This window comes from Oenanthe melanoleuca, chromosome 26, assembly GCF_029582105.1.
Source record: "Oenanthe melanoleuca isolate GR-GAL-2019-014 chromosome 26, OMel1.0, whole genome shotgun sequence".
Taxonomy (NCBI): Eukaryota; Metazoa; Chordata; class Aves; order Passeriformes; family Muscicapidae; genus Oenanthe; species Oenanthe melanoleuca.
Genome location: NC_079359.1, coordinates 3,212,509 through 3,238,796, shown reverse-complemented (window position 1 = coordinate 3,238,796; position 26,288 = coordinate 3,212,509). Strand labels below are relative to the sequence as shown.

The window sequence follows — 26,288 nt, the reverse complement described above, 5'->3', positions numbered from 1 at the left end:
TTGAACTGGAAAAAGCTTGAGGTTTATTTTTAAATCTAATTTCCCTTTAAAAGAAACCACGTATTTAAGTACCAAGACAGGAGTTTGAATGTACCTGGGCTTACCAAACCTAAACGCCAACTGCAGCTCAACTTTCCTTCAGCTGAATAACTCAGGCTCCTGCAGAGTGTCCAGCAAAGCCATGCACTCACACTCCTCCTCCTGTAATTCTCTCAGCACCCTATGTCAGATACATACCCTGATTTTCACCCACAATAGCCACATGTCAGCAAGCCAAGAATATACACACGGTCCCAGCATCTTGCATCCTGCAGTCTCCCAAACATTTCAACAGCTCACCCTCACTAATCCTGGGGAAACAGCCACCTTAACATCCTGTGTGTGCCAGAGCCAGCTAAAATCCTTGGCTTAGGAAAAAGTAAAAACCACACAAATCTACACACTGCCAAGATAGAAATAGTTCCCAACTTAAGCCCCTTATCCAGCAATCTGGAGGCCCAACTGGATTTTCTTCCAGGATACAAACATCTGCAGGAATCCCTGCCAAGCATCCAGCGCCACATTCAGTTAGAGTTAAAGGGCAATTGAAAAAGTTGAACTCCAACCTGATTCATCCAAACTTCTCAAAGATGAGTATTTCTCATTGAGTTATGGCAGCAGGACACAAAGTAATTTTGGATTCAGTGGTGTGATGTGATGGATACCCCGGTACCATGTGGCATTAATGCCCTGCCGGACCCCGGGCAGGGCATTTCCCCACCCATGAGGGTGCAGCAGCAGCACAACCTTTGGGAAGCAGGGCCTCCAGATTTTGTGAAGAAGGCACATTCACACACTCCAGCTCAAATTTCTTTCCAAAGGCAGCTCTCACCTTCCTGCCCTGTCTTTATTTGAGTCTTTGCCCCCTCCCCAGCCCCCAGGCTCTCATTGCCGACAGCCAGCCCAGGTGCACCAACATTTCCAGCTCTGTTTTCCTCCCTCCTGCAGACAGCAGCTGTGTTCACTTTGCCAGTCGGTTGCTATAGAAACAAATCAATCCTCAATAGTTTTATTTTTACCAGTTTCTGTGAAATAGGATTTATCTCATTTCCATGACTAAGCTGTACTCTGAGCGAGCTCTTTGGGACAGTGACAGTGCCAGCTCAGCACTGGGCACAGCTCGTGCTGCAGTGACAAGAGGAAACGGCCACCACCCGTGTTCAGAGGCACCTTCTCATCTCGAGGACGCTTCACCTTGAAAGGATTCCACAGGCAGAGCACTACAGCACTGCACAGCTGCATCTGAGGAGTGGAACAGAGCAGGAGTGGATGGCCCAGCCCAGAAAGATGATGGGCTCTCAGACTGGAGGTGTCAGCACATGCTCTGCGCTGAGAGCCAGCCTGGCAATCCTGGCACTGCCACAGGAGTGGCTCAGCCTCCAAGAACTGCCTGTCCTTTGTCCCAGGGCAGCTGAGAGGGGCTTTCCTTCCATGGGTGCATTTCCTCCATTCTGTATTACCTGTGTCACACCTTTCACCTATGTCTTTCCTATCCTGTTTGCTTGTCCTCAGTCTCACTGAAATGATCCATTACCTCACAAAAATCCAGCTGAAAGAATGCTGTTTCTTGGCTCAGCTGCTCCCAATACACCAAATACTGTTCCAACCATTCATCTCCAGAAAGTTCTGCTCCCTGCCAAAGGGCCTTCCACAGCTGCAGGGGACCCTTGGCACTGAGTAGAGCAGCTCAATTTCATCAACACTCATTGCTGGGGCAGACCTGCTGCTCACTGGGAGCAGAGGGAAGGGAGACACTGCTCCTCCTGCCTTTCCCTCCCGCTGGATCCAGGAACTGTGCAGCCTCAGGAGACAGCACTTTGTTAGCCCTGCCAGCTGCAGTGTTTCCCCTGGCACAGCCAAACCTCGAGAAGAGGAGCTGGGGATGGCTGGGCCCATCATTCCAGCCAGGCCAAGCTGGAATCTTTACACTGCACAAAAGTGCAGTGCACAAACCCATCCACCAAACACTCAGCATCCAGCTGAGTTCTGCATCACTCCTGCTTTCAGAACACAGAGTGCTCTGGCTGTGCTCAGGTCTGCAGTGATATTTCTTCAGTTTCAGGACCAATGACACAAGTAGATGCCACGAGGCTGTGGAAACATCAGGATGTCATCAATCAAATAGCCCAGGTTTGGTGACAGGCATAGCTGTGTTTTGTTCCCAAAATTCCTCACACAGCTCAATGACAGGATAAGAACTCGGGGTATACAAATCAAAAAGCCATCAGGGAACCTCACAAACATCCCCTCAGGGCACTTGAGTCTCACAAGCACCTGAGCACAAACAGCCCAGGCTTTGTACAGCTGTTCAGGATCCTCCAGACAGCGCTGGAGCCAGGCCCAGGCATAGCATGGGAAGTAAGAAAGTGCATATAGTGGATGTGTTTTGCTGCTCCTTCCATGAGGACAAAACACAAACCTTAGGTGAGCCCTGCAAATGCTCCTGGGAAGGTGTGCAACCTGGCAACTGGAAAAACACCTGGGAGCCTCATGCCTGGGCTCTGCTCCAGCCCCCAGCCCCTGCCACCGTGGGACACTGGGACTGTTCACATCCTGCAGCAACAGCAGCTGCCTTGGTGCCAACATCCTCAGCATCCCCAACACAATGGAACCCACCTGATGCTCCTCACCTGACACCAGGACCCCCATGACACTCCTCACACCCCGTCTTAGCTCACAGCAGCTCCCTGATGGAGCATTTGAGGTAACCCACATGAGCACATGAATATTTCAAAAAGTCACCTGGCCCTTCAAAACTCTCAAAGCAAAGCAAAAACTGAGCTTGTGCTCTCACCCCCTGACATAAACACAATGACACATTGACATTCCCAAAACAGCGAGTCCCAGAGAACCAGAGGACTCAGCATTTGGATAAAGACTGATGGGAAGTCAACACCTGGAAGAATGTTCAGCCCCACAACACCCACCTGTGCAGAGCATTCCACTTCCAATCCCTCCTTCTGCCAACCAAGCCCTGGAAACCTGGAGCTGCCCACAGCCCTTTGGGAATGGAGCAAGGAAGGGATCTCTCAAGGGGGTTTCACAGGAAGGAACCCACCCACCCATCAATTCCCACGTGTCCAAGAAAGCCCCAGGTGCCGTGAAACCACAAATCCTCCTTTGCCCACTGGCTTGGGCGAGTGGAGCAGGGCAGGGCTAATGCCACTGCTCTGGGGTCCCTGAACGAGGAGAGCCCGGTGCTCCTGAACACAGAACTGTGCTGAGGAAAACACACAAACAAAAACTTTCCAAAACTGCATCACAGGATCACACAGAGACAAAACACTGCAGAGTCACAGCCAGAAACTGCAGCCTTTGAATCCTTAAAGAAGTACTTAGTAAACAATTCCCAGCCGAGGGCCGGTGCACACCTGTGCCTGTGGCACAAGCAGCTCCAGCAATCCCTGTGCTCAGGGTGTAATTAAAGAGGAATCAGTCCCACTGTGTGCACGGGAGGGTGTGGAGAGGAGAAGGTTTAGAGTGGGTGAGGTGATTAATCACAGCAGCAGGACAGGGGGAAGACCCAGCGTTGCCCTGTTCTGTGGGAATGCAGCAGGAGCAGCTCCCTTGTGATGGGGAAGGGGAAGAGAGGGAAGCACCTTGTTTGCACAACCCTGTGAGCTGCACCTTGGAGCCTCCCTGCTGCTCCTGCTGCTGTCTCTGCTGGACACTGCAGGATTCAGTGCTTACCCACAGGGCTGGGGACATACAGAGGGACAGACACCCCCACCCTGACCTCGGACAGGACAATCCCCTCCCTCCCTGGCAATGGCACCGTGTCCCTTCCCCAGGGAATGGCAGCACAGGCACAGTCAGAGCCTCACCCCAAGGAGTACACAGGGCACTATCAGATCCCTGCTGTAAACCATCAGCCACACCAGAACAAATACCAAACCCCACTTTTCTAAAAAACAACTCATTTTTCTGACTCCTAACCACCCTTGGACTGTTGGAAGCCACCTCAAGTGTTCTGCCATCCCACCACACCATTCTCTAAACCAACCCGACCCCTCACCAGCAGCAAAGGCTGAAACTGGGCTGGAACAAGGGTTGTGGCTTCTGTGGAGCAGCACTCGGCCCTTCCCACAACAGATGTGCACCCAAACTCCTCATTCCCAGCAGAAGCTTCTCCTTGCTACACTCCCTGGGGACTGTATATCCCATCTGGGGCTCGCCAGCAGCCTCAGTTTCCCCCTCTGGGCAACACAGATCCAGACTTTTCACAGCAATAGATGAAAATAAAAAGCTGCTTCTGCAGATTTGGCTTTAACACAACCCATCCCTCATTGCTCCTGGCAAAACCTCCTGAATGCAGCCTGACAGCTCAGCTACAGATTGTTCTGTTGTTTCCCGCCTTTAACTTCACAGTGAACCACTAAAAAAATAAAATATAATACATCAAATTCTGCAGCCTCGATGCAGAAGTGGCTAAGAACCCCAAGAAACCTCAAGGATTCACAGACCATCTCTGATTTCTGGACTTGCTGTTGCTCACAAGCCTCAAGCTGTGCATGCACAGAGTGGGTTTTCTCTGCTCCTCACACGGTGCTCCTGCCTGAGCCATGACCCATGGCTGGATCAGAGAAAGCTGGGCCTGCCTGAGGAGCCAGGATCTGCTCCTGTCTGCTGGGCCAGGCCTCCATCACTCCCCAGGCCCTGGCAGACCCCAGGGGCTGCATGGATGCCGGCAGGGAGCCAAGCCTCCCAAACCCTGGCAGCCATCACCTCTTTGTGAGCCCACCATCTGCTCTGGCAAATCCACACTCCCATTTCCCCCCTCCTGCATCCTTCTCATTCCCCCAGCTCACTGTCAGCATTCCCAGTTCCCATCAGCCTCCCACTGGGATTTATTCTCCTGCCCAATGCCCTGAGTGTTACACCCTGGCACATTCACCCCTCAAGAGAGACTTAAATTGTCTCTGAAATTCCTCCTCCTGTGGCTTATCCCACTCCATCCCATCCTGTTTCCTGCTCACCTGCAGCCATAGGTGATTGGAGTCTGTGCTGCCTCCACACCCAGCAGGCCCTGCTCAGCCTGGGAAGGAGCAAGGCAGCCCAGACCGTGACAAAGTTCACATTTAACTGATAACAGACTGATGGCAGTTCAGGTTACCTGATAAAACACCACATTCCAAGGAATTTACTGCCAGGGGCATCTTCTATCACTTCATGGAGCAGCATTTGCTCTCTTTTGGAAGAGAAATGGCCCAAACCAATGAGTGCCAGCTCAGCACATACCAGGTGTAATGTGGGAATTCCAGGGAATGCCTGGCTTGTATCCTATCCAAAATTGTAACTTTGAGACACCTGAAATGCAGAACTGACAGAAAAAGCTGCACCTCAGGAGAGAAGAGCTTTAGGAACAGATTATCCAAACAGTGGGACTTAAAAAGCAAATAAAATAGGGGCCTGAAATCAGGTGGAGAAAAGAACAAAGGTGCCAGCCCAGCAGAATGTTTATGATCCAGTTCTGGGAATGAGCTCTGGGGGTGGAGAGCAGTTCAGCAGTTCCTGTGTCAGGAGAGATCCTTACAGGCATGAGGAGCCTCAGCAGTAACAGGGATCAGCCTAAGCAGGGCCAGGGGCTGCCCAAGGAAGGGAAAATATGGAGCACACAGTCCTGATTGAGGGCAGGCTTCTCCCCACAACCAAGCAGGACAAAATCCTGCATTAGAAAAGTTCCCATGCTCTAGCATTGGAAAAGGTGAGGCTTTCTCCACCCTAAAGTTCACCTGTCTGGTCCCTACAGCCTGTCCCAGCCTGTCTCCTGCACCCTCTGGCCTCTCCTCGCAGGGACACTCAGCAGCTCATCACAAGCTCCTCACTTGGAGGAGTCTCTTTACACAGAGCCAGAGCCCAACAAGTGTTAAGGAGGCGGGAAACAGTCACAAAGCCCCTAAATGGCAGCAGGTGGCACACAGGACACGTTGACATGCCCCACAACGTGCAGCCAGACCAGTGTCACAGGCACAAATCCCAGCTGTACAGGGAGAAACAGGTTCAGGGGCTGGGACTTGGCCAGGGGAAAGGGGCAGCTCCAGTGTCACCAGCAGGTACATCCAACAGCCAGAGAAATGAACACAGAATATGAGTGACAGCTATGACAGTCACCCTGTCTGTGCAGGGAGCTGGGTTCACATGTGACAAACACAGTTACAGGTCAGAGCCGAAGGGATGGCCTCTCACTCTGACACCATGGGGGCACTCCAGGACCATGGCACCATGGGCACTGTCCCAGAGAAAGGCAGGGAAAAGGCACCATCGTGCCCAGGTGCTGCCAGGCAGTGGCGGATCTGGTTCAGCTCACAGGGTGCTCAACTGCACCGACCCTCTGCACTGATCTGAACCCCCTATGGGCACATCCATCCTACTCAAACAAGGGCTCAGACTGTTTAATATATCAAAAGAGAAGAACAAAGCTCGACCCAAGGGTAGATTTACGTTTCAGAAAGGCAAACGTGTGCCCCAGGGCAGGGTGAGCTCCTGCATGTCTGCAGGCCTCTGCCACCAGCACAACCTGCAGATATCCAACGGGGTTATGTGAACGTTAAAACGGATCAAATTCGGCCAAAAAGGGACGAGTTACACCCCTCTGAACAGTCAGATTATGTAGCAGCAGAATCACTTGGCACTGGACACAAATCTCCTCCACACCTCCCAGTACAAACCAATTGCTCAGAGACCAGGAGCATTCCCAGCAGAGGCCGAGGTGGCCCAGAGCTGCCGCCCCAGAAGCACAGCAGCAAGAGGTGATGCCAAAAAACGGGGAAGAGAGAAAAAAATCTAACAAAAGCCCAAGAGCTTCAACCAGCAAATTCTACAGCATGGTCTGTGCAGACCCAGCAAAGTGTCACTGCCAGCCACGACAATGCCAGCGCAGGGCCCGGACCCAGGAAATGCCACCCGACAATGCCACCTGCCCCGGGACAGCGATCCCGCAGCTCTCCCACCGCGGGAACCTGTCCCGGCCACGGACACAGCACAGCTCAGCAGTGACGGCAGCCCACAGCATCTCCACAGCAGCGCTTTGGTGCCGGGGGACAGGGCAGCACCGCCCTGGCAGTGCCGGTCACTGCCCTCTCCTCTCCCAGCCCCAGGAGCTCTGCCACAGCTCCCTCTGGCACAGCCCCTCGCCCCTCTGCTCCCACCGAACTCTCCAGGTCACACGCCCCTCTCAGCTGCAATGTCTCATCCCATCCCCTCAATTCCTACCCTCCGGCCCAACCTCCCGGGGGACAGATCAGGGACAGACCGCCAGCCTCCCCCGCGGGGCTGCAGCCCCAGGAACCCCTTTGGCATCCCTTTGTCCCACAGCCCTGTGGCTGCACTCCATGCACATCCAAGCCCTGCAGCTGCCCCTAGCCCCGCTCCCCTGCAGACCCCAGCCCCACAGCTCCCGCTCCCTGCCTGTCCCGCCGCCCCACAACCAACTCCCGGCCCGCGGAGAGCCCCCGCCTCACCTCAAACCCCTCGGTCCCCGCCCGCGGGGCCGCGCTCACCTCAGCAAGCTGGACAGCGGGTGCCCCACACCGACGCTCCCTCCGCTCCCGCCACCGCCTCCCCCCGCAGAGCCGCCGCTGCCGCCGCCGCCGCCACCGGAGCCGCCGAAGCCGGAGCTGAGGCGCTTCCCCGAGAGCAGCTTCTCCACGGCCGGGAGGTTCCCGGTGCGCGCGGCCTCCAGCAGCTCCTGCTCCTTCCCCATGGCCGGCGCGGCCCGGGCGCGCGCGGGACTTCCGGGGCGGGGCCGCGCCGGGCTGGGGCGGGGCGTGAGGGGGTGTGGTGTGAGGGGCGTGGCACTGGGGGCGTGGCATGGGTGGGGCATGAGGGGACGGACTGAAGGAGCAGCGGGGTTTCGTGCAGGCCCCGCCCCTCGAGCGCTGCCCCCGGTCCCTCAGCCGCGCTCGTTTTAGGCGGGAATAGGGAGGTTTCCCCGGCGGGGCCCGGGCAGTGGAGCTGCTCTAACCCCGTGTCCCGGCAGGGTTAGGGTGTGGGGAGCGCGGCTGAGAGCGGGGCTGGTCGGTTCGGGGGTGCAGGGCCCCGGGCTGAGCCCCACCTCCATAGCCCCGCTGCCATAGCGACAAGCCCGGCCCCGAGCATCCCCTCGCGGCGTCCGTAGCTGTGCGTCATCAGGAGGCGACGTTGGCCCGCCGTTGGCATGGCGACATGCTCCGCCCCCATGGCGGCGCCCGTGGAGTGCGTCATTAGGATGCGCTGCCATGTCGCTGTTGCCTTGGCAACAGGCACCACCCGCCGGCGCGGCGCTCGCCATCCTTCGTTATCACGAGGCGCCGCCGCATCTCCGTTGCCATGACTACAGACTCCACCGCCCCCAGCGTCGCCGGTAAATGTGCGTCATCACGAGATGCCGAGTGTCACCGTACCCCGGCCATAGGCTCCGCCCCCTCGCGGGGCCCGTAGTGTTTCGTCATCAGGAGGCGCCGCGGGCGCGGCCATGGCTGACCCGGCCCGGGAGGCGCTCGGTGCTGCCGCTGCCCCGGAGCCGCCGCCCGCAGGCTCGTCCCCGCCCGCCACTGGCGATGGGGCGGCGGCCGCGGGGGAAGCGGGAGAAGGCGAGGTGGGGGAGGCTGGCGGTGGCGGCGAGGTGAAGGCGGAGGTGGCGGACGGGGAGGTGAGGCGGGAGCGGGAGCGGAGCCGGGCTGCGCCGCGGGGCCACAGAGCGAGCGCTGCCCTCTCGCCCAGGTGAGGAGCGCGGAGGGAGAGGCGGCGGACGCGGAGGACCCGGGGCTGCAGGCGTGTGCGGCCAGGAAGGTGAAGCTGGAGCTGAAGGAGCGGAAGGAGAAGAAGCAGAAAGTGGACGAGGATGAGATCCAGAAGATGCAGTGAGTGCGGGCGCGGCGGTGCCTGGGAATTCGGGAATCATGTCCCCGGTGTCGCAGCCCGTCCCAGACTCCCCCTCTCCCGGCCCTGGTTGGTACTGGAAGGGCCTTCACACTGCTCTTAGTGATCGCTCTCCCCCGCAGGATCCTGGTCTCCTCCTTCTCCGAGGAGCAGCTGAACCGGTACGAGATGTATCGCCGCTCTGCCTTCCCCAAGGCCGCCATCAAACGGGTACGAGAGAGAGGAGCAGGAGCGCGAGCAGAGCAGGCTGGGCGCTCCCCACACCCTCCTGGCCCTGTTGCCACCCGTGGCTCAGCCTGTTCTTCCAGCTCAAATCCCCACACCAGGAGCTGGTGCTGCACCCTCGAGGGGCTGCGGGGGGGTCACAGCTCTGACTGTCCCTTCCTGTCCCTGTCCCAGCTCATCCAGTCCATCACCGGCACCTCCGTGTCCCAGAACGTCGTCATTGCCATGTCGGGCATCTCCAAGGTGTTTGTTGGAGAGGTGGTGGAGGAAGGTGAGTGACACCTGCTGAGTGACAAGGGAAGAACCCGGGGTAATTCCCTGCTTGGAGCAGGATGTGGAACAGCACTGGGTTTTCCATGTTCTCCCTTCCAGCAGCAGCTCTGGCTCGGAGCAGGGCCCTGTGAAGCTGCCACAGCCCCTCTGATCCCACCAGTGTTGCTGCTTCTCCCCAGGCAGAGAACATGGAGTGGCAGCTCTGTCCCTCAGCCCCAGAGCAGCTGCATAATGAGGATTTCATTAGTTCTACAGGGACAGAGGAGTTTCTTAAGCCTCTAAATCTGCACCAGTCTTCCTTGGGACGAGCTTGGTTCAGGTTGGGACAGGGGCTGGGAGCTGAGCCAGCTGTTCCTGCTCAGCTGTCAGGGGGATCCCAGCACACTCAGCTTCCAGGGCTCCAGAGCAGAGGCTTTGAGCTCATCCATTCCCTGAATCCAGCATCTCCACAAGGCGTGGGTGGTTTAGAAGCTTTTTGTCCTGGGACTAAGGAGCTCACAGAGCAAACTCATTCCTGGCTCGGAGCTGCAAACCCAAACACAAACATTACCTGTTCTTTCAAAGTGCATGGAAGCAGCAGCAGGGGATGGGCAGAGCTCAGTTGCCCCTGCCATGATCTCTCTCTCCATTTGTTCAGCTCTGGATGTGTGTGAGAAGTGGGGGGAGCTGCCCCCCCTGCAGCCCAAGCACATGAGGGAGGCTGTCCGGAGGCTCAAGGCACGTGGGCAGATCCCCAACTCCAAGTACAAAAAGATCATCTTCCACTGAGAGAGGCTGAAATGAGCTTCCTGTAGGACCTTCCCGTGTGGACTTTTCCATAAGGCCCCTTTGGGGTGGCCTGTGGGACCTCAGGGATGTCCCTGCTGTCCCTGCCCACACTGGGCAGAGCCTGGATGCACCCTTGACCTGGACTTGAGGTCTCAACACAGCAGAGAGAAGAATATCCAGGGGCTACAGAGCATTTCCTGCTGGCCCAGATGTGCCATCTGTGCCCAGATGTGTGGCTTTTTTTGTGTACATTAAACTTATTCTTGTGTTCATAACCTGACTGGGGTTCCCAGAGCTGCTCCCAGCCTGGGGCAGGGCTGGTTTCCTGAAAACATGTGCTGGGAGCTGGGACATCTGAAGTCATGGCTCAGCTGTGCTTCCAAATCCAGGAGCTGCCCCTAAAACAGCAATTTTGAGAAGGGAGGGGGAGGGAAAAACAGGAAAAGAGCCTGGAAGGAGGTTAATGAGTTTAATTCTAATCGTGGTTCATAGAACCAATAAATGCATCAGTGGAAACAAATTGCAGCAAAGTTTCAATACTGCCTAAAATTGAAATTCAAGTTCAGACTTGCACATTCCCCCTGTCCCCTCCCAGGGGCCCTGGGAGGTGCTCCTGACCCAGTGAGAGGTGCTGAGGCCAGGTGCTCTCCCACAGCACCTGTGCTGGGCAGGACTCCCTCAGCTCTCACTGGAACAGAGGAAGAATCTTTTAATAAGAGGCTCCACAAAGTAAACTTTGATATTTACAATCTGTGGGCATCCAAGAGGTTTGGTCCTCCCACATGTGTGGGTTTTGGGTTACAGTCCTTTTTACTGGGTCTTCAAAGCAAAGGAAATGCTTGAATTCTTCAACAAAACCCATTGACTGAAGCTACTGGAGCAAGGAATTTGCTGTAAACAACCTGGCCCCAGCTGTGCTCAGCCTGCACACGTGGGAGGAGCTGTGGGACCCTGCAGGTGGGCACCAGGGCTGGGCAAACCCTTGGCACACCCTTCCCATACTCACACAAAATGTCATGAAAATCTGAAAAAGCAGAAGAGATAAACCTCCCATTTTCAAGCAATTAATGAAGAAAAAGCAGGAATACCATGGCATTCCAACTCAGACAAGCAGTTCTCGTGCTTCCCACAGGGAGAGGAAGCAGCACAAAGGTTTGGTGAAACAAAATCCAACTTCTGCTGGTGGGCTCTGGGCAGTTCCCAGCAGTGCTCAAAGGGGGCTGCTCCACACAGGTGTGTTCCAGTGTTTCTCTTTTGGGATCAGGGCTGGCAGGTGGTTTTGGTGCCCCATCCCAGGCTGCCCCTCAGCCCTGCTGAGATTCCACCCAGTGCTGAAAACCCCACAGCTCCTTCCTCAGCAGCCATGGCTGCTCCCCCTCCCCACAGGGGAACTCAGGCACACAAAGCTCAGAGGACAAGGTGCATCCCAAAAAACATCCAGGTCAGCTCCTTCTGAGACTGAACCAACCTCCCTCACCCCATTCTTGATAGTAAACTTAGTTTAAACAGTGCCCTGTAAGGAATTAATTCCTGCATCAAACATGAGATTAAGTGGGAATGAAGTGGACCAAGTCTCATACAGTGCATCCATCTCTACACAAGGAATTACTGGTGGAAAAGAGAATCTGAAGGAATTTCTGTACTATCCTGACCCTCTTTTTGTGGGAATAGTGACCTGTGTGCCCTCACTCCACAGTGGGAAGTCCCATCTCTGTTTCCAGGTGACAGCAGCCCTGCTCTGCCAGAAGGGCCCTGACCCTTCTGCCCCCCCTGCCCTGTCACTGCCCAGGTGCTGAAGTGACAACCCTGCTCCTGGCAAGCACAGCTGGGCAAGAACACAACAAGGAAGGGTGAAAGAAGCAGAAACCCCAACATGGACCAGATGCCACACAAAAGCAGGAGGCTGAAAGCCACTCACAGATGAGGAGACATGGGGTGTCCCCCTGGCATCTGACCTGGTGTTCATGGGCTGACCATGCCCTGGCTCAGTGCAGCACTCCCAGGCCAGAACAGAGCAAACTCCTCCTCATCCCTCCCATCTGTCTCACCCCTACCTCCCTCTCCCCAGTCCTCTGCAGTCACAGCTGGTTTCAGTCCTGGAGTTGGACCCGTTTGGCAGCAAAATGACCAAACCTGCCCTGCTGGTGCTGGTCCCCTGTCCCTGGCAGTGCTGGCACCATCAGAGCTGGAACAGGGGGTTGTACTTTCTGATCTCCTGCAGAAGGCGAGCCTTGTCCATGTTGGCTTCTGCCAGGGCCAGTTTCATGGTTTGGAGCTCCCTCTGCAACTCTGGCACTTGCTTGAGCTACAAGAGACAAGCAGAGAACAAGGCAGGAGTCTTCAAGGTACACAGTGAGCTGCTCCAAGGAAAACCAAAGCAGGAGCTTTTGGGATGAATTACACAGTAAGACACAACCACACAGAACTTCTCTTTTAGGGAACCTCTCAATTCCTGTTTTTCTAACAAGGAACTGGACGCAGTGGAGAAGATGGAGCCAATCAGAAAACAATCCCCAAACAGATTCTGAAAGGGAGCAAGTGAGCTCATGCTGGGCAAGGTGCCATCACTCCTCAAACACTCACAGGAGGAGGCACAGGCTGCTCCTCAGGGCACTCCCTTCCTGCAGCTCACCACACTTGCCCAGGACTGCAAACACACAAAGGCAAAAAGAGAATTTCCAGCTCTCTGTAGTCCAGGCAGCAGTGACTCACCTGCAGCCCACGTGCTCCTGCTGCTGTGGCTGGTGAGACAGACTCTGATGGGGCCTTCTGCTCCTCAGGGACTGACACAGGTTTTTCCTGTTTCACTGAGTCCTTCCCCTGGGAAGCTGGAAAGCAACAGAACCCACTCAGGTGTGGACATTCACAAAACAGGGCTCTCAGAACAAAAAAAAAATATCTTCAATTAATTTCTTTCCTTCTTTTCTTCCCCCCCTCCTTTTACACGTGGAAATAAAATTCTGTTTCCCCTTTTAAAATGGAGAAACTAAAAGGTAATAATGGATCCTGTCTGTCTGTGCTTAAGGAACACCAGACACAAATTCTCACACCAAGCAACAGAGGCAGGGACTGCTCCCACAGCAGGAAACAAACCCAGGGTCTGCTCCCACCTCAGAGCCCATCCTTCCCAGCAGCAACCATCACATCCCAGTCTCCTCCAGCACAGCCTGGGGGTGCAGAGGGACAATAAAACCAGGATGTTTCTGACCTGTGAGATAGAAGATGCCATCATCCCTGCGCCTCACCACGACGTGATCCATTGCCAAGGTGATGGGGACAGGGCCAGGAGAGGTGGGGTACACTGGGGGGCTGTCATCCTGGAGAAACATGGAGCACAGAAGGGATGAGCAGCTGTGACAGCTCTTGAAAGGACTTCCCTTGCCTGCAGCCCCCCAAGGAGCAGCGTTCCTGACCAGCTGCACTGCCAGACTCACAGGAGCGAGTCCACCCTAGGGAAAGGCCTGGCTTTATGTACAGGGTGTACAGATACACACTTCCCTTGTGCTCCTCATTCATCCCTAGGTTTTAGAACCAAAACCAAACAGTCTCAGGAAAAGAAGCTCTGCAGAGGTCCCCAGCAATCCCACAGCATCCCTTCCCACGTGGAATCCTGCAAGTGGGGAATCTCTCACCTTCAACGTGATTTTGGCATCTACCACCTCTATCTCCATGGGGATGACCTCTGGGATGATTTCATCCTCGAGGAAGGGTCCCAGGCTGGTGAGGCAGGAGGTGCAGAGCTCTGTGCAGCCGCTGTGCAGCAGCACTTGCAGGAAGCCGTTGCGCTCGGCCAGCGGCGAGTGAGCGGTGGCGGCCGGACCCAACTCCAGGCGCAGGCACACCTCGGGGTGGGGCTGCCTGCCCTCAGGGCTCCCAGCCTTCTCCTCTCCTGGCTCTCCTAGAGCTGGGGCAGAGACATCTCGCTGCACAACCAGATGCCAGTGATCAGGTATCAACTCAGAAAGGGCATCGTGGAAAGCCCAAGTGACCTTGGTCTGACATCATCCCTCACACGAGAGAAATCCACATTTCCAAGGACTAAGAGCCCACATCACTGAACTGGCACTGGAGCTGGATCATTTAAGGTCCCAGGCACATCCCTCTCTCACCACACTAAAACTGGTCCTGTTTTGCATGTTCAAGACCTGGCCCAGTACCCTACTCACTCTCTAGAGCTGCCCCAACTCTGCCCCCCAGAACTGTCCCAGCTGCCCTCCACAGAGTCCCAACTCTGCCTCCATAGTGACCCAGTGCCCTGGTTCACTCTCCAGAGCTGGCCAGCCTTTCTCATCTCTTTGCTCCACCTTGGCCACTGGCAGGACAGGGAAAGGCAGGATCAACAGCCTGGGAACTGCTCACACTTTTACTTCAGGTTTGGGGTTGTAGCTGCTTTTGGTTTTGTTTGGGTTACATTTTTTGGAATGTTGGGGGGATAGTTGATTGTTCTTAGGTTTGGCTTGGTTTGTTGGTTTTTTTTAATTCAAATGTAGGGGAAGTACCAAAAGCATTTTTCTCGGAGCAGGAATAACTTCACAGCTTCCCTAGATACTTTATTCACTCTTTTAATTCATTTCACATATCCTAGCAGCAATTTAAAAAATCCCAATCAATGATTACTAGGCACCACACACCCTGACTGTGTAGGCACTTGGGAAACATCTTTCAAATGCCAGATCTGAACACTCACACATGAGTTGGGTTCAATCCTAACCACCCCAAACACTGAGGTCCCATTTAATGGAATATTCCCTGAGGGAATTATTGGTATAAAAGCCAGTTCTAATAGTTCAGCATCTTACCCACGTAGCCACGCAGGAACTGCCACATGCCAACGTTGTTCAGCTGCTCTGGAACCACGTTCATCACTTTTAAAGCCACAGACAAATCATCTCCTTGTACCTCTATTGCACAGTTCACATCATTCATCTTCAGCACGAGGACAGACACCTGGAACAGCCACCAAGAGCTCATTGGTTACAGCACCTCACTTCCAGAGCCCCTCAGAGATAGAATCCCAGTGCCAGGCACTGACCAGCTGCAGACTGGGGTCTTCACTCTGGGACGTGGAGCTGTTCACCTCAGGGGACACTCCACCCTCGTCCTCTGCCACCAGGCTGCTTCTGCTGCCCATGTCATTGTGGGTCTGGGGAAGCTGCCCTGAAGGAAGAGGGTCCAGGCTGGGCTCTGAAATGGAAGTAACAACTACTCAATTCCTTTTCTTTTTCTGGAAGTCCTGATGTCAGCATCTGCCTGAATCTCTGGCCCCTCTAGAGAACTCTCTCCAGCTCCTCAAATGAGTTTTAGCAACAAAGGGTTGAAGTGAAAGATGGCCAGAGTACCCAATATCCAACCAGTCCTTCCTAAATGCTCTATACCACCCACCACCAGAAAATCACAGCCCCTACAGCTCTCAGGACACCACTGAGACATGCAGGGTCACCCCACGCTGATTTACCCTCCCCATCTCAAAGAAAAGGCACCTACAAAAGCAGAAAGAGCCACTGTGAGGCAACTCCTTAAGACATTCAAAAACAAGGATCAGCAAAAGTGATTCCACAGGAACACAGCATGGATGAGCTGCCTGTGGCACAAATCTATCAGCTCTGTGAGATGAGGGTGGGGAGAGGAAAAGCCAAGGGCTTTACCAGAGTCTGTGAGCATCACGAAGCCATCACTGCCATCACTGTCCACTGACAGCCCGTCCTCAGGGCCACTCCCATCCACAGAGGTGGTGTCAAAGGAATGCTGGGATGAAGTCCTCTTCATGGAGAAGAAACGCATCCGGCCACTGCCTGCCCCACCTGGGGTCATTGCTCCCTCCTCTGCCTTGGGCACAGAATCCCTGCAGAAAAACCCAACAAAAGCCAGTGATAAAGGCAGGCAGCTGAGCCTGCAGATTATCTGAGTGTTGGGTTGGTCTCTGACCACCTCCAAGTCAGACTTCATTATCTTCAGAACAGCCCCAAGAGAGGAACACATAACCCATCTCTAAGCCAAATACAAAGGAAGGAGCTGCCTGTCTGTCCCTGCTGCAGCACGGGAGCCTGGCCCGCTCACCTGGCCGGGGGCAGGGACAGCATCCTCTGCATGGTGGAGGTCATCTTGTCCCGGCTCAGGCTCAGGGCATCCTTGGTGAGGGACATGGCCTCCTTGGTGAGGTCCATGGTGGCGTGCAGAGCTTCCTTGGTGGCGTCCTTGGTGATGTGCAGTGCACTGGAGAGCTCCACCTCGATGTTCCGCAGCGGGATGAGCTCTGCCTGGCCATTGAGGGTGACACCTCCTCTGCCCGAGGGCTGCGTGTCCGAGGCTGGGCTGGAAGGGAGAGCAGGGGGGCTCTGAGGGTGGCTGCTGGTCTCTGATGGCTTTTCTGCAACCAGGGCTTCCACAGCTTCGTGTGCTTCCTCTACCAAGCCTTTCTCCTCGGCACCCTTACCGCAGGGAGCTGCGCTCAGGGCTCCGTCGCTCGCGGATCGTGGGAGCATCTCCAGCGGGACACTGGCACCAGTGTCCTGGGTCCCACTGTCCTCTGGGAGTTCTGAGGTGCTGCCTAAGCCCTTCTCTGAACTGCTCTCTGATTTCAGCTCCTTCTCATCTCCTGCCAGCCCCTCCTTGCTGTCTGAGGGCGAGAGCTCGGACTCGATCAGGCTGGTTGTGTCCGAGTCCAGGGATCTGGGCTCCACGACAGACCCTGGAGCAGGGGTCATGAGCAGAGCCACCTCAGCACTGTGGAACATAACTCCCACACAAGCAGACATATTTTCTAAAGGAGACCCAGTCATTTCCTGGGTATCTTTGGCCAGCTGCTCCTGTAGTGTTTGCAGAACTTCCTTCATCCTGAGCAGCACCAAGTACTGGTAGTGGTTGAGCCGAACTTTGATGTGAACAGAGGAGGACACAAGCACATGAATATCAGCAGAGGCTTCCAGCTCTTTACTGTCTACTCCATCATCAACTTCACATTCAGATTCTCCCAAGACATCCATCGTGTCTGGAGCCTTATAGATATTCCTCAGATCCTGGTCAGTCTTTGATCTTTGACAAACACTGTGCTCTCTGGAGAGGTTCTCGTTCTTGGAGTGGTTGCTAAAGCTGGCAGAAGGTTTGATTTTCACCTCCGAAGTGGCCAGTTCCTGTCTTTTAGATATCTGAGCTTGCCCCCACCTCTTGGGCAGGCAGGCCCATATGGAAAGGGGAAAAGGGTCAATAAAGCTGAGGGTTCTGCCCTTGGAGCTTTCAGCCCCCTCAAAGCCCAGGGAGAGCTCAGTGAAATTCACAGACCACAGATCCTCAGAGGCAGAGGTTTTGTGAGGCAGCAGGGCAAAGCCTGGGTGCCTCTGTGGCCTGTCATCCACCTGGTAGGCGTGGCGCAGGAACAGGGTGTGCAGGAGGCTGAACCTGTCCCGCGCCCGCGGGAACTCGGCGTGGCTGGAGTGGAAGAACTCCGAGCCCGCGAAGCTGCGGAAGAGGCTCTGCAGGTCCTGGCAGCTGCTGGAGGCAGCGTGGCGGGTGTTGGTGGCTGTCACCTCGGACATGCCGACACACAGGGCCCGCGGCCGGTCCCGGTGCTCCATGACTTTCTTGTCCACGGGGATGCTGAGCTGCAGGGGGAAGAGGGACACGACAAGGCACAAGTGAGAAAGGAATAGCAGAGGTTTATTCTGGCACCAGTTTACTGCCCACAGATCAAACAAAACTAACACAAGTGGCAGGCAGAGCAAAGCAAGAAAAATGCTGCAAGTTTGTCTCCTTGGTATGGACTCCAGCTATGGCCTTGTGTTGGGTTGATGTAGCCAGAAATGTGTATTCTATCCCCATCTGTTGAAGCCGGATGGCACAACACCATGCCGTCTCTGTGGCACATATTATCTGCTAATGGGCCATCTTTAAAACCAGCTGGGGCAATCATCTTTATCTTTTCCACAACCCATCCTCCCTCCAGGAGGTTCTCCTGTTAATGGCCATTGAGTCCCAGTGCATGACTGACAAAATTACATCATCCCACTGGGAGATGCTCCAGCCAGGGGGAGGAGCCAAACCTTTCCTACCCAGATAAAAACTGAGATTTTGGACAGCAAGTTACCGTCTTTCCACTGGATTCCAGAGGAAAACCAGACCTTTCCACATCATCCCTACACCTTCAGAGGAAAAATGCACCTGCTACAGGAGCACTGCTCCAGCTGAACCACATCTGCCACTGAAGGATGCAGCCACCATTGAATGGGACTGCTGCCAACACCCTGACTGACTGACTGACGGGTGTCAGCTTGGATTCTGACCCTGGCAGTGTTTTGGGTTTGTTCTTTGTAATACTGTATTTCTATTTTAATTTTCCTAGTAAAGAACTGTTATTCCTAATTCCCATATCTTTGCTTGAGAGCCCCTTAATTTCAAAATTATAAAAATTTGGAGGGAAGAGGTTTACATTCTCCATTTCAAAGAGAAGCTTCTGCCTTTATTGGCAGACACTTGTCTTTCAAACCAGGACAGTCCTGGTCTCATGTTCCTTTCACAGAGAGAACACTGAAGACTGGGAAGGGAAGGAAGAGAATGGTACCTTCAGCCTGAAGCCATCCAGCCGGACATCCACGTGCTCATCCCGCTTGCCTGAGTCCTCCAGCTTGTAGATGGCTTTGAACTGCTCCAGGCTGCGGCACAGATCCAGGCAGAAGAGGTTTATCCAGAGTACACTTGGTGTGTCCAGGGTGAGCATCAGGCCATTCAGTTGCATGTACAGGTTTGGGCATGGAACTAGAAGGAAACATTAATGATAACAGGAAAGGCCCCTCAGGTGCTCTGCAGCTCAGTGCAGAACCTGCAATGACAGCACCAATGCAGGGGCTTCACCACCCCAGGAGACATCCTGGAAGGGGAGCAGCTGTGCTGCACCCAGAGGAATGAGGTGACCCCATTGGGACAGCACCCAGAGCACCCCATGGCCCTGCTCCTGGGCTCTCAGTAAGGCTGAACCCCAGGAACTGGGCAAACAGCAGCTGCTGCAATTCCTTCCTCCGAGCACAGCTCTGCTTCCATATTCTGCACAAATTCCATCCCACCTTCCCATAGGAAAAAAAAATTAGGATGGCAAACATCAGAAAACTAAACAACAATGGACAGAGAATATCTAACAGGGTTAACATGTCTAGACAATTGGTAACTCTTTAAGAAACTTGTGAAAGAAGGTGCTAACCTTGATGTATTACCTGGAAAGTCCTGATTGTCTGGGAAGTAATATTCAGTGAATTCAATATGGATTGCAGAGACCTGATCAGGGAGCTTGAAGATTTTTCTACTACAGGAAAGCAAGGTGGAGGGTTTCTTGCTTTGCTGCCCAGCTGTAGAGACCTGAAAACAGAATGAAATGCAGTTGTGCAGAACTCAGACTTGGCAAACCCAAGTGTCACAGTGACCCTGCAGTTGCCTGTATTCTATCTGCCTCATTTACACATCAAACATACATTGCTTTCAAGCAAAAATATAATTTTCTTCTACCTGCTGATATTGCCAACTCCTCTCCTTTGAGGGAATTTAGTTCTTTGTGTCTCCTGTCATTGCTAGTAAGAGCTGTGACAAGCAGAATTAGATGACATGAGCAAACAGAACAGAAATCTGTTACAGCTGTCTGCAAGATCAGCAGCACGTTGGCAAGTCCATCATAGTATCTGGTGTTGCAAAGATCAAAACCAGCTTTTGAATGGAGCACATGGATGCAGGGCCTGATCCAGGGCAGAAAGCCTAAGGAGAGAATTACTCCCCCTCTGTCAAAAATCCACATCCTCACTGACTTCTCAAAGGCATGGAATGTTTTACATTGGGCTTAGATAGGAACAGAGGGCAGAAACCCTCTGTGGTTATGCAGTTCTCATTGAACATGAAAACTATCAGCAGTTCACTCTTGGGTTAAAAGTTTTACAGGCAACATCATAACAGCATTTAGCTTCTCCAGGCAGCGTTTTTTATGTCGCAGGATTTGCAAGATTCCTTCCATCATATCTTGAATCATATATTGAATCATACAATTTCCTTTGCCACCTGCAGACAGTTTGAGGTCCCTACCTGGTGCACATCCAGGTCATCCACCCTCAGCAGCAGGCAGCTGGAGCGCAGCCGGTGCCAGGGCGGCTGCCGCAGCCGCGGGAGGCTCGTGGGAGGAGCCCGGCCCTTCTCCGGGGGGCTCTTCTGGGGGCTCTGGGGAGGCTCTGTGGGGACACACAGGGTTTTAGTCACCTCCTTTCCACCATCAGTACCAACACCTCTGTGCTTACTGAGCACAACTAACAGCCTCAAAATTAGAAAGGGATGAACACAGCTGGGCAGGAGAAACACTCAGGACTTTTGAAGGGAGAACACTGTGAAAGGTGAGTCTGTTCTGTGGCAAGAGAAGACATTCCTAGGTCTTAAGTATGTAATTTCATCCTTGTATCTTAAAGACCAACTCAACAATAATCCACTGCAGCCTATCCATCCTTGCTGCAGCTCTCTCTCAGCCACTTTCTTTTGCCATTATATTGATGATTTTCAGAGTGCTATGCATTCCTGCACCAAAAAAATCAGCCTGCTCACATGGGGACAGGCAACTAAAGATTTTGCTGGATGGAGCAAAATTGGTAACCTCCTGCTTCACTGGTTTTTATCAAAGACCATTACCTGGTTTCCTTTTGAAAGGGGAAAGTGGAGTCCTGGCAAATATAGGGTCTGTTTCTTCATAAAACTTCTCCATCTTACTTTGAAATTCACTGACCAACTTCTTTGCCCACTGTCCTCGAGTCTCCATTGCTTCACTGTACCTCACCCAATGCTTGCAGGCATCTCCTGCAGAAAAGCAAACATCTCAGCTTTAAAAACGTGGTTTCTTTCTTCCAGCCCAGCCTGCAATCATAGAACAGTTCTTTAAACCCCTTTTTTATCCCCCTCTTCAGGTTGTGAGGCCACAGGCTCCCTACCTGCCCTGTGGAAAGGATAATAATCAAAAGCCATCCTCCTGAAGGTCAGCTGGATGGCACCACCCAGCATCCCATGCTTCAAAGCACCTGTGAGGAACAGAGCAGAGAAACCACGGTCAGCTCAGCAAGCTGAGCCCTGATCCAGGAGAATTCAGAACCACATTGCTGTGATTGCCATCACTGATTAACTGACACCACAGCCAAGATTAGGGTAGGAATCTGCACCAAAATCTTCTCCTAGGCAAGGAGAAGGACACCTGAATTAACTGTTTATAAGGTAAGAACCAGGCCTGGAAACTCAAATCCCAAACTGAAAAACCCCAACCTTCTTCCAGACAGAAAATCACTGCCCTGGCTGTTGTTTTTCCTCTCCTGACCTGCCTCCCGGGTGTGGCTGTCGTCGCAGATGTGCAGGTCCAGGCGGGAGATGAGCAGGTGGTAGGAGGATTCCTTCATGTCGTGCTTATCAAAGTACTGCCCAATGCTGCTGGCATTGGGGCTGGCTCCAAAGGGCTGAGCCCAGGACTGCTGGGCACTGGGAGCAGGGGGGGTGATCTGTGGGAGAGGGACAAGCTCAGTGAGAACTCGGAGCGAGGGAAAACACAGAGGTTATAAAGCAATTAATCAACTCATGCAAATCTTCCAGCCTGTAAGGCATTGATTTATAGGATTGAACTGGGATTCCCAGCATTTGGATCCTTTCCTGTGCTCCCTTTGTCTGTAACTCTGCCAGCTGCATGCACTTCTCTTGGAAAATGTTTTAAGACTCCTGGGCAAAAAAGGCCAAGTATTCCCCATCCCTCCTGTGCAACCTCACTAGATGTTCATCTCTGCTTCCCTGGAGCTTCCAACTGCAGCAGAAATATTCCTCTTCCTTCATCCTTGACTTGGAAAATGTATTTTATTGGCAATGAATCCCACCAATTTGGTCACCTCTCCACCCAACAGCAGTCCACAGTCCACATGACACTGACCTGACAGGAGTTCCCTTCAAGGAAAGTGCTGTGAATAAGGGCCAGATGCCACACAAACAGAAACTGTGCTTTTCCCTGGCAGACCAACATCCAAACTCACTCACCTGCACAGACTCTGGTGCCAGGCTTTTCCTCTGCTGAGCAGATTTCTCCATGGCTTCACTCAGAGACTCAGCATATTTCATCATTGCTTTCAGCTGAGAGTCTGTCAGCACCCAGAGCAAGTCATCCAGCAGAAACATCAGCTTGGAGGCCACCACGTTGCAGTCTTTGGTCTGAAACAGCAAAGAAGGACTTAGGACTTCAGTAATTGCCTCCACAGACATAGAGTCTTCATAAAACACAGAAGCAGAAAGAAGGGAGGCTGCTGTGAAACTCCTCTGAGTGATGTCATCTGGTGCATGTCCACAGCACCTCCTCTCAGATGGAAAGTAGTCAAAGCCACCTCCTCTTCAGGAGACAAATTGCTCAAATTGCTCACTGTTTAATTCTTTTTTTTTTTTTTTTAAATCATCACATTTCTACTGACAGCTACAAATCAGGCTGCCAGGCTTTCAGCTCCCACTAAGGAGATGACAGCTCTCCTTGGGATGTTCGAATGGATTGAAAAAACTCACTCCATCCACAAGATCCTCCCCTGGGAAAGAAACTGCTTTGACATTTGGTAAGAACACAGTTGTCTCTGACAGAAAACATGGAGAGATACATCAGTTTGGGCTCGACATTTCTGAAGGGAGAGAAGGGCTGTTGAGGACTGTGGGAGGAAATCATCTGCATCATCTCTACACCAGGCAGTGAGACCACATCCTGCAAAACATAGAGGAAACTCTCACCCTTCTTTTGAGAGAGATCTGGATCCTCCCCTGGTTGGTGATGAGTCTCAGAGGAGTAGTGACAGGATCCTGATCACCATTGTCTGTGGCATCTGCCTCTATCCGCAGGGTCTGCCAGGTGAGCTCCTTGAACGTCAGAACCTGCCCACAAGGAGAAAAACAGGACAATGCTGAGATTTTCACAACTTCAAAGATTAAAAAAACCATAAAAACACTCATAAGACATGGAATAAAACAAGGAAAAATCATTCATCACGCTTTTCTTCTGTGATCCAGTCCAAAAGTAAGGGCTCACCTCTCCCCTCTGCGGGTCCGTGATGCGGGTGAGGCGCAGGTCACTCTGCTGCCAGTTGGGGTTGACACTGTAGCCCTGGAGCTGCCACAGCTCAAAAGAAGCATGAAAGGCCTTGGAGTGAATCTTGATGGTGATGGAATTGACAACAATAAACATCCCCTCCACGACCTTCTCAGCAAAGCCATATTCACTGCAAAGAGAAGATCCCCCCATGTCACAACAAGAGGCCTGGCAGAGGTAAGGCTCACACAGAGAGGTTCTTAAGCAACACCAAAGGCATTAAACCCAAGAGCAGAGAGGCCAGTGGTGAATTGAGGAGAACAGCAGCCACCACACCCCAGCAGGATGTCAGGGAGAAGGTGCAGGGCTCAGGGTCAGACCTCTGTCCAGCAGCAAGGGCGATGGGGGACTGTCCATTGGGCGGCCGAGGCTCCTCACACGTCCTCATCTCCACCTCCACCTTGTCCAGGTACTGCAGACACACAACATGGGAGCCATGAACACCTCACCAAGCCTCAAGCTCAGCCTACCAGCCCTGGGGTGAGATTCCAGGGCAGGGACAACCAACTCTGGAGTCCCAATGCTCATGTGTTAAAGCTCTCACACCATCAGTGCCAGTGGGTAACCTGAAAGCCCAGGAGTGGGGAAAATAAACAACAAAAAACAGGCACAGGGCTGCCCTGGACTTCCCTGGAGCTCATCTGGCTCCATCCTGCAGTGAAATGAGGGACTCATGGGAGGACACTCATAGCCTTATATGCTAAGGGCCTGGAGGATTCAGGTCCAAAGAAAATTTGAGCATTTGATGGTTTCCCTCTCCAGAATTTTTTGCAATTAGAAGTGACTTAAAAAAGTGAGGAAGGAAAGGAAGGAAAGGAAGGAAAGGAAGGAAAGGAAGGAAAGGAAGAAGACAAGAGAGGCAACATTACCAGGCAGATTGGGTGTGTTTTCAGCTTTGTCCACTGGATCTGAAATGATAAAGTTGAGGTTATCAGCGTGTTCTTTGCATAGGAAAGTTTCAGAAATTGCAGGAAGCCACCTTAACCTCAAACTTTGAGCCCCATTACTCTGAGAAATGTCTGCAATGTCTCACTGTATCCAGGTCAAACAGAGACACAGACAAGGGAAAAGACATTCCAGACACCAGATCTACAAAACCAGCTGAGCTTTTGGATCTCATGTATCATCAGGAGTAACAGATATTCTGCAGGTCAAATTCTGCTATGGGGAACATTCCTGGCCTTTAGGAGTTTACAACTAACTGCTGCTGCTACTGGAAGTCACACAACTCTTTTGAAGACTGTGCACAAACCAAAAAGCTCCATTTTATTTTCATATAGGAACATTCACTCTGCAGTTCTTGTAGGAGGGAGAACAAATGTTTGTTACTAAACTGAGCAGATCTAACTCTAAAAACAGAGTACATCAGATGAGTAAGGCAAGCTCATTTTTACTGTCACTTGGCAGAGTAGAATCATAGTTCTTTTATAGAAAGTCTCTTTGATGTCCTTAAAACTTTTGAGTTCCTGTAATGCAACAGTGCACCATGTGCAATTAAACAATCAGGCAGCTTATAACAACTAAAAAACCCACAATTTTTCACTCTAAAAAGCACAAGGAGGAAGAATTTGTACAAGTTCAGTGTGCAAAGTGCAAGTCCATGCACAATCTCAGCAATTCTGCCTGTAAATGGATAACTTCATGCATTTAAAGCTGCCTCTGCTCACCCTGATGGAGGCCTTGTTGCAGTAGACCCGGGTGATGGCGAGCCAGGTGGGCAACTCCAGCACATTCTGCAGCACCTCCTCATCCAGCTCCAGGTTGGTCAGCTGCCCCTGACCCTTCAGTGTGCTCAGGTTGATCTTGTCTGGAGAGAGATTCTTGGTAAACCTACAAGGGAAGAAAGAGGAAACTAGAAAACAGCCCTCAGAAAAGCTGCTGAGAGTGCAGGAGCATTTCAAAGCTATTTCAATACCAGAGTTTGTTTGCTGTTTTGTTAAATCCTTTCTGACATTGTTAAACCCAGGGCAAGCTGGTTGCTCCAGATGAAAACATCTCTGCACTTTGACATTTGGAGGATATTTTGTTTTAAACTAAATTCAGGTTTGAGAAACTGAAAATTTCCTTCTAAAGCTCTGGATCCTGGAAACCAACAAAACTGCCCTAGGACAAAACCAAAGAAAACCAAAGCCAAACTCCAACAGCTCAGCAGTTTTACTCCCTCCAGAGTTGCCATGTCAGCAGGGGAAAGTTTAATTCTCTAGATTCTTTTCACCCAGGAAAGCAAAAGATTATTAACAAATAACTTTTGTGGCTGTCTCCTTCTGACACCACCACTGCAGCACAGCCTGCTCTCTGGTCAGCAGGGCCAAACAGCAATTCCCCTCCCAGAGACTGCCCCAGCTCCCTCTATTTTCTCTGCTAGAAATTCCTCTTCCCCAAGGCTGCCAGTGTTTCACCTCCCCTGTGTGCAGCCCTGAACATCCCTCATGGGCCTGAGATTTCAGTGGCATGGAAGAAACACTTGAGCAGGACTGCTCAAGAGCAGAGGATCCTGGTGTGAAAGTCTCTGACTTCATTAAAACCACAGTGGTCCCTGAGGAACCAGAGCAACCAGTTCAGAGGGCAGCAGATCCCAGAGGCTGTACAAGTGTCAGCAACACTTCTCCATGTCAGAGAACCCTTCTGTGGCACCAGAACCCTCCTGTCTCCATCAAACCTCACTCCTGTGCAGGAGATGCCACCATGGGAGCAGGGGGCTGCACTCCCACATCATCAGATTCCAACGTGAAGAGTTCCTGCCAGACAACTTTCCCACCACAGAATCCAGGGCTTATTTCACACATTCCTCCATGCCAATGCTAATTCTCATTCTGTACAGTGGTCCAGAAAGCAGGATGTAAAGAAAGCCCCTATTGTCAGTGTAAGCAGGAGCAGGCTCCCAGTCACACACTGCTCTGCCCCTGCACCCACGGTGTGGGGACTGCTCTGGGAGAGCCACCAGGGGCTTCTGGAACAGGAGGAGGAGAGGAGGAACCACAGCCACACTGCCAGGATGCAGCTGCTGCAGCCCCTGTAGGAG

The 26,288-nt window shown here is 52.8% G+C and overlaps 3 protein-coding genes across 13 annotated transcripts in view; 1 reads left to right on the top strand and 2 right to left on the bottom strand.

Annotated features, from left to right (window-relative positions):
• ANKS1A (ankyrin repeat and sterile alpha motif domain containing 1A) overlaps positions 1-7,751 on the bottom strand; it is a 76,495-nt gene extending 68,744 nt beyond the window's left edge. For all 9 annotated transcript variants that reach the window (XM_056511710.1, XM_056511711.1, XM_056511712.1 and 6 more), the window contains exon 1: positions 7,539-7,751. In XM_056511710.1, the coding sequence (XP_056367685.1) occupies positions 7,539-7,741 (203 nt within the window). In that variant the 5' untranslated portion in view covers positions 7,742-7,751. The remainder of the gene's footprint in view (positions 1-7,538) is intronic.
• Positions 7,752-8,476: 725 nt separating this feature from the next.
• Positions 8,477-10,444, top strand: TAF11 (TATA-box binding protein associated factor 11). Of its 2 annotated transcripts, none has more exons than XM_056511707.1 (5): positions 8,477-8,614; positions 8,740-8,879; positions 9,021-9,108; positions 9,298-9,394; positions 10,034-10,444. In XM_056511707.1, exons 1-5 carry the CDS (start codon positions 8,492-8,494, stop codon positions 10,162-10,164), a joined length of 579 nt encoding a protein of 192 aa, XP_056367682.1. In that variant the 5' UTR covers positions 8,477-8,491; the 3' UTR covers positions 10,165-10,444. The 2 variants fall into 2 exon arrangements, with proteins under 2 accessions (XP_056367682.1, XP_056367681.1); XM_056511706.1 differs by having other exon boundaries at positions 8,477-8,668.
• Positions 10,445-10,619: 175 nt separating this feature from the next.
• BLTP3A (bridge-like lipid transfer protein family member 3A) overlaps positions 10,620-26,288 on the bottom strand; it is a 26,116-nt gene continuing 10,447 nt past the window's right edge. Inside the window, exons 3-22 of one of the 2 annotated variants that reach the window (XM_056511704.1) lie at positions 24,934-25,096; positions 24,136-24,174; positions 23,587-23,678; positions 23,207-23,396; positions 22,912-23,052; positions 22,183-22,353; positions 21,482-21,659; positions 21,105-21,191; positions 20,809-20,973; positions 20,218-20,360; positions 19,365-19,506; positions 18,719-18,912; positions 16,222-17,762; positions 15,810-16,006; positions 15,197-15,348; positions 14,964-15,111; positions 13,797-14,068; positions 13,373-13,481; positions 12,877-12,992; positions 10,620-12,469 (exon numbers count right to left, since the gene is read on the bottom strand). In XM_056511704.1, the coding sequence (XP_056367679.1) occupies positions 12,344-12,469; positions 12,877-12,992; positions 13,373-13,481; positions 13,797-14,068; positions 14,964-15,111; positions 15,197-15,348; positions 15,810-16,006; positions 16,222-17,762; positions 18,719-18,912; positions 19,365-19,506; positions 20,218-20,360; positions 20,809-20,973; positions 21,105-21,191; positions 21,482-21,659; positions 22,183-22,353; positions 22,912-23,052; positions 23,207-23,396; positions 23,587-23,678; positions 24,136-24,174; positions 24,934-25,096 (4,366 nt within the window). In that variant the 3' untranslated portion in view covers positions 10,620-12,343. Of the gene's footprint in view, positions 12,470-12,876; positions 12,993-13,372; positions 13,482-13,796; positions 14,069-14,963; positions 15,112-15,196; positions 15,349-15,809; positions 16,007-16,221; positions 17,763-18,718; positions 18,913-19,364; positions 19,507-20,217; positions 20,361-20,808; positions 20,974-21,104; positions 21,192-21,481; positions 21,660-22,182; positions 22,354-22,911; positions 23,053-23,206; positions 23,397-23,586; positions 23,679-24,135; positions 24,175-24,933; positions 25,097-26,288 lie in introns of those variants that run through there. The other variant, XM_056511705.1, reaches the window with a different exon arrangement.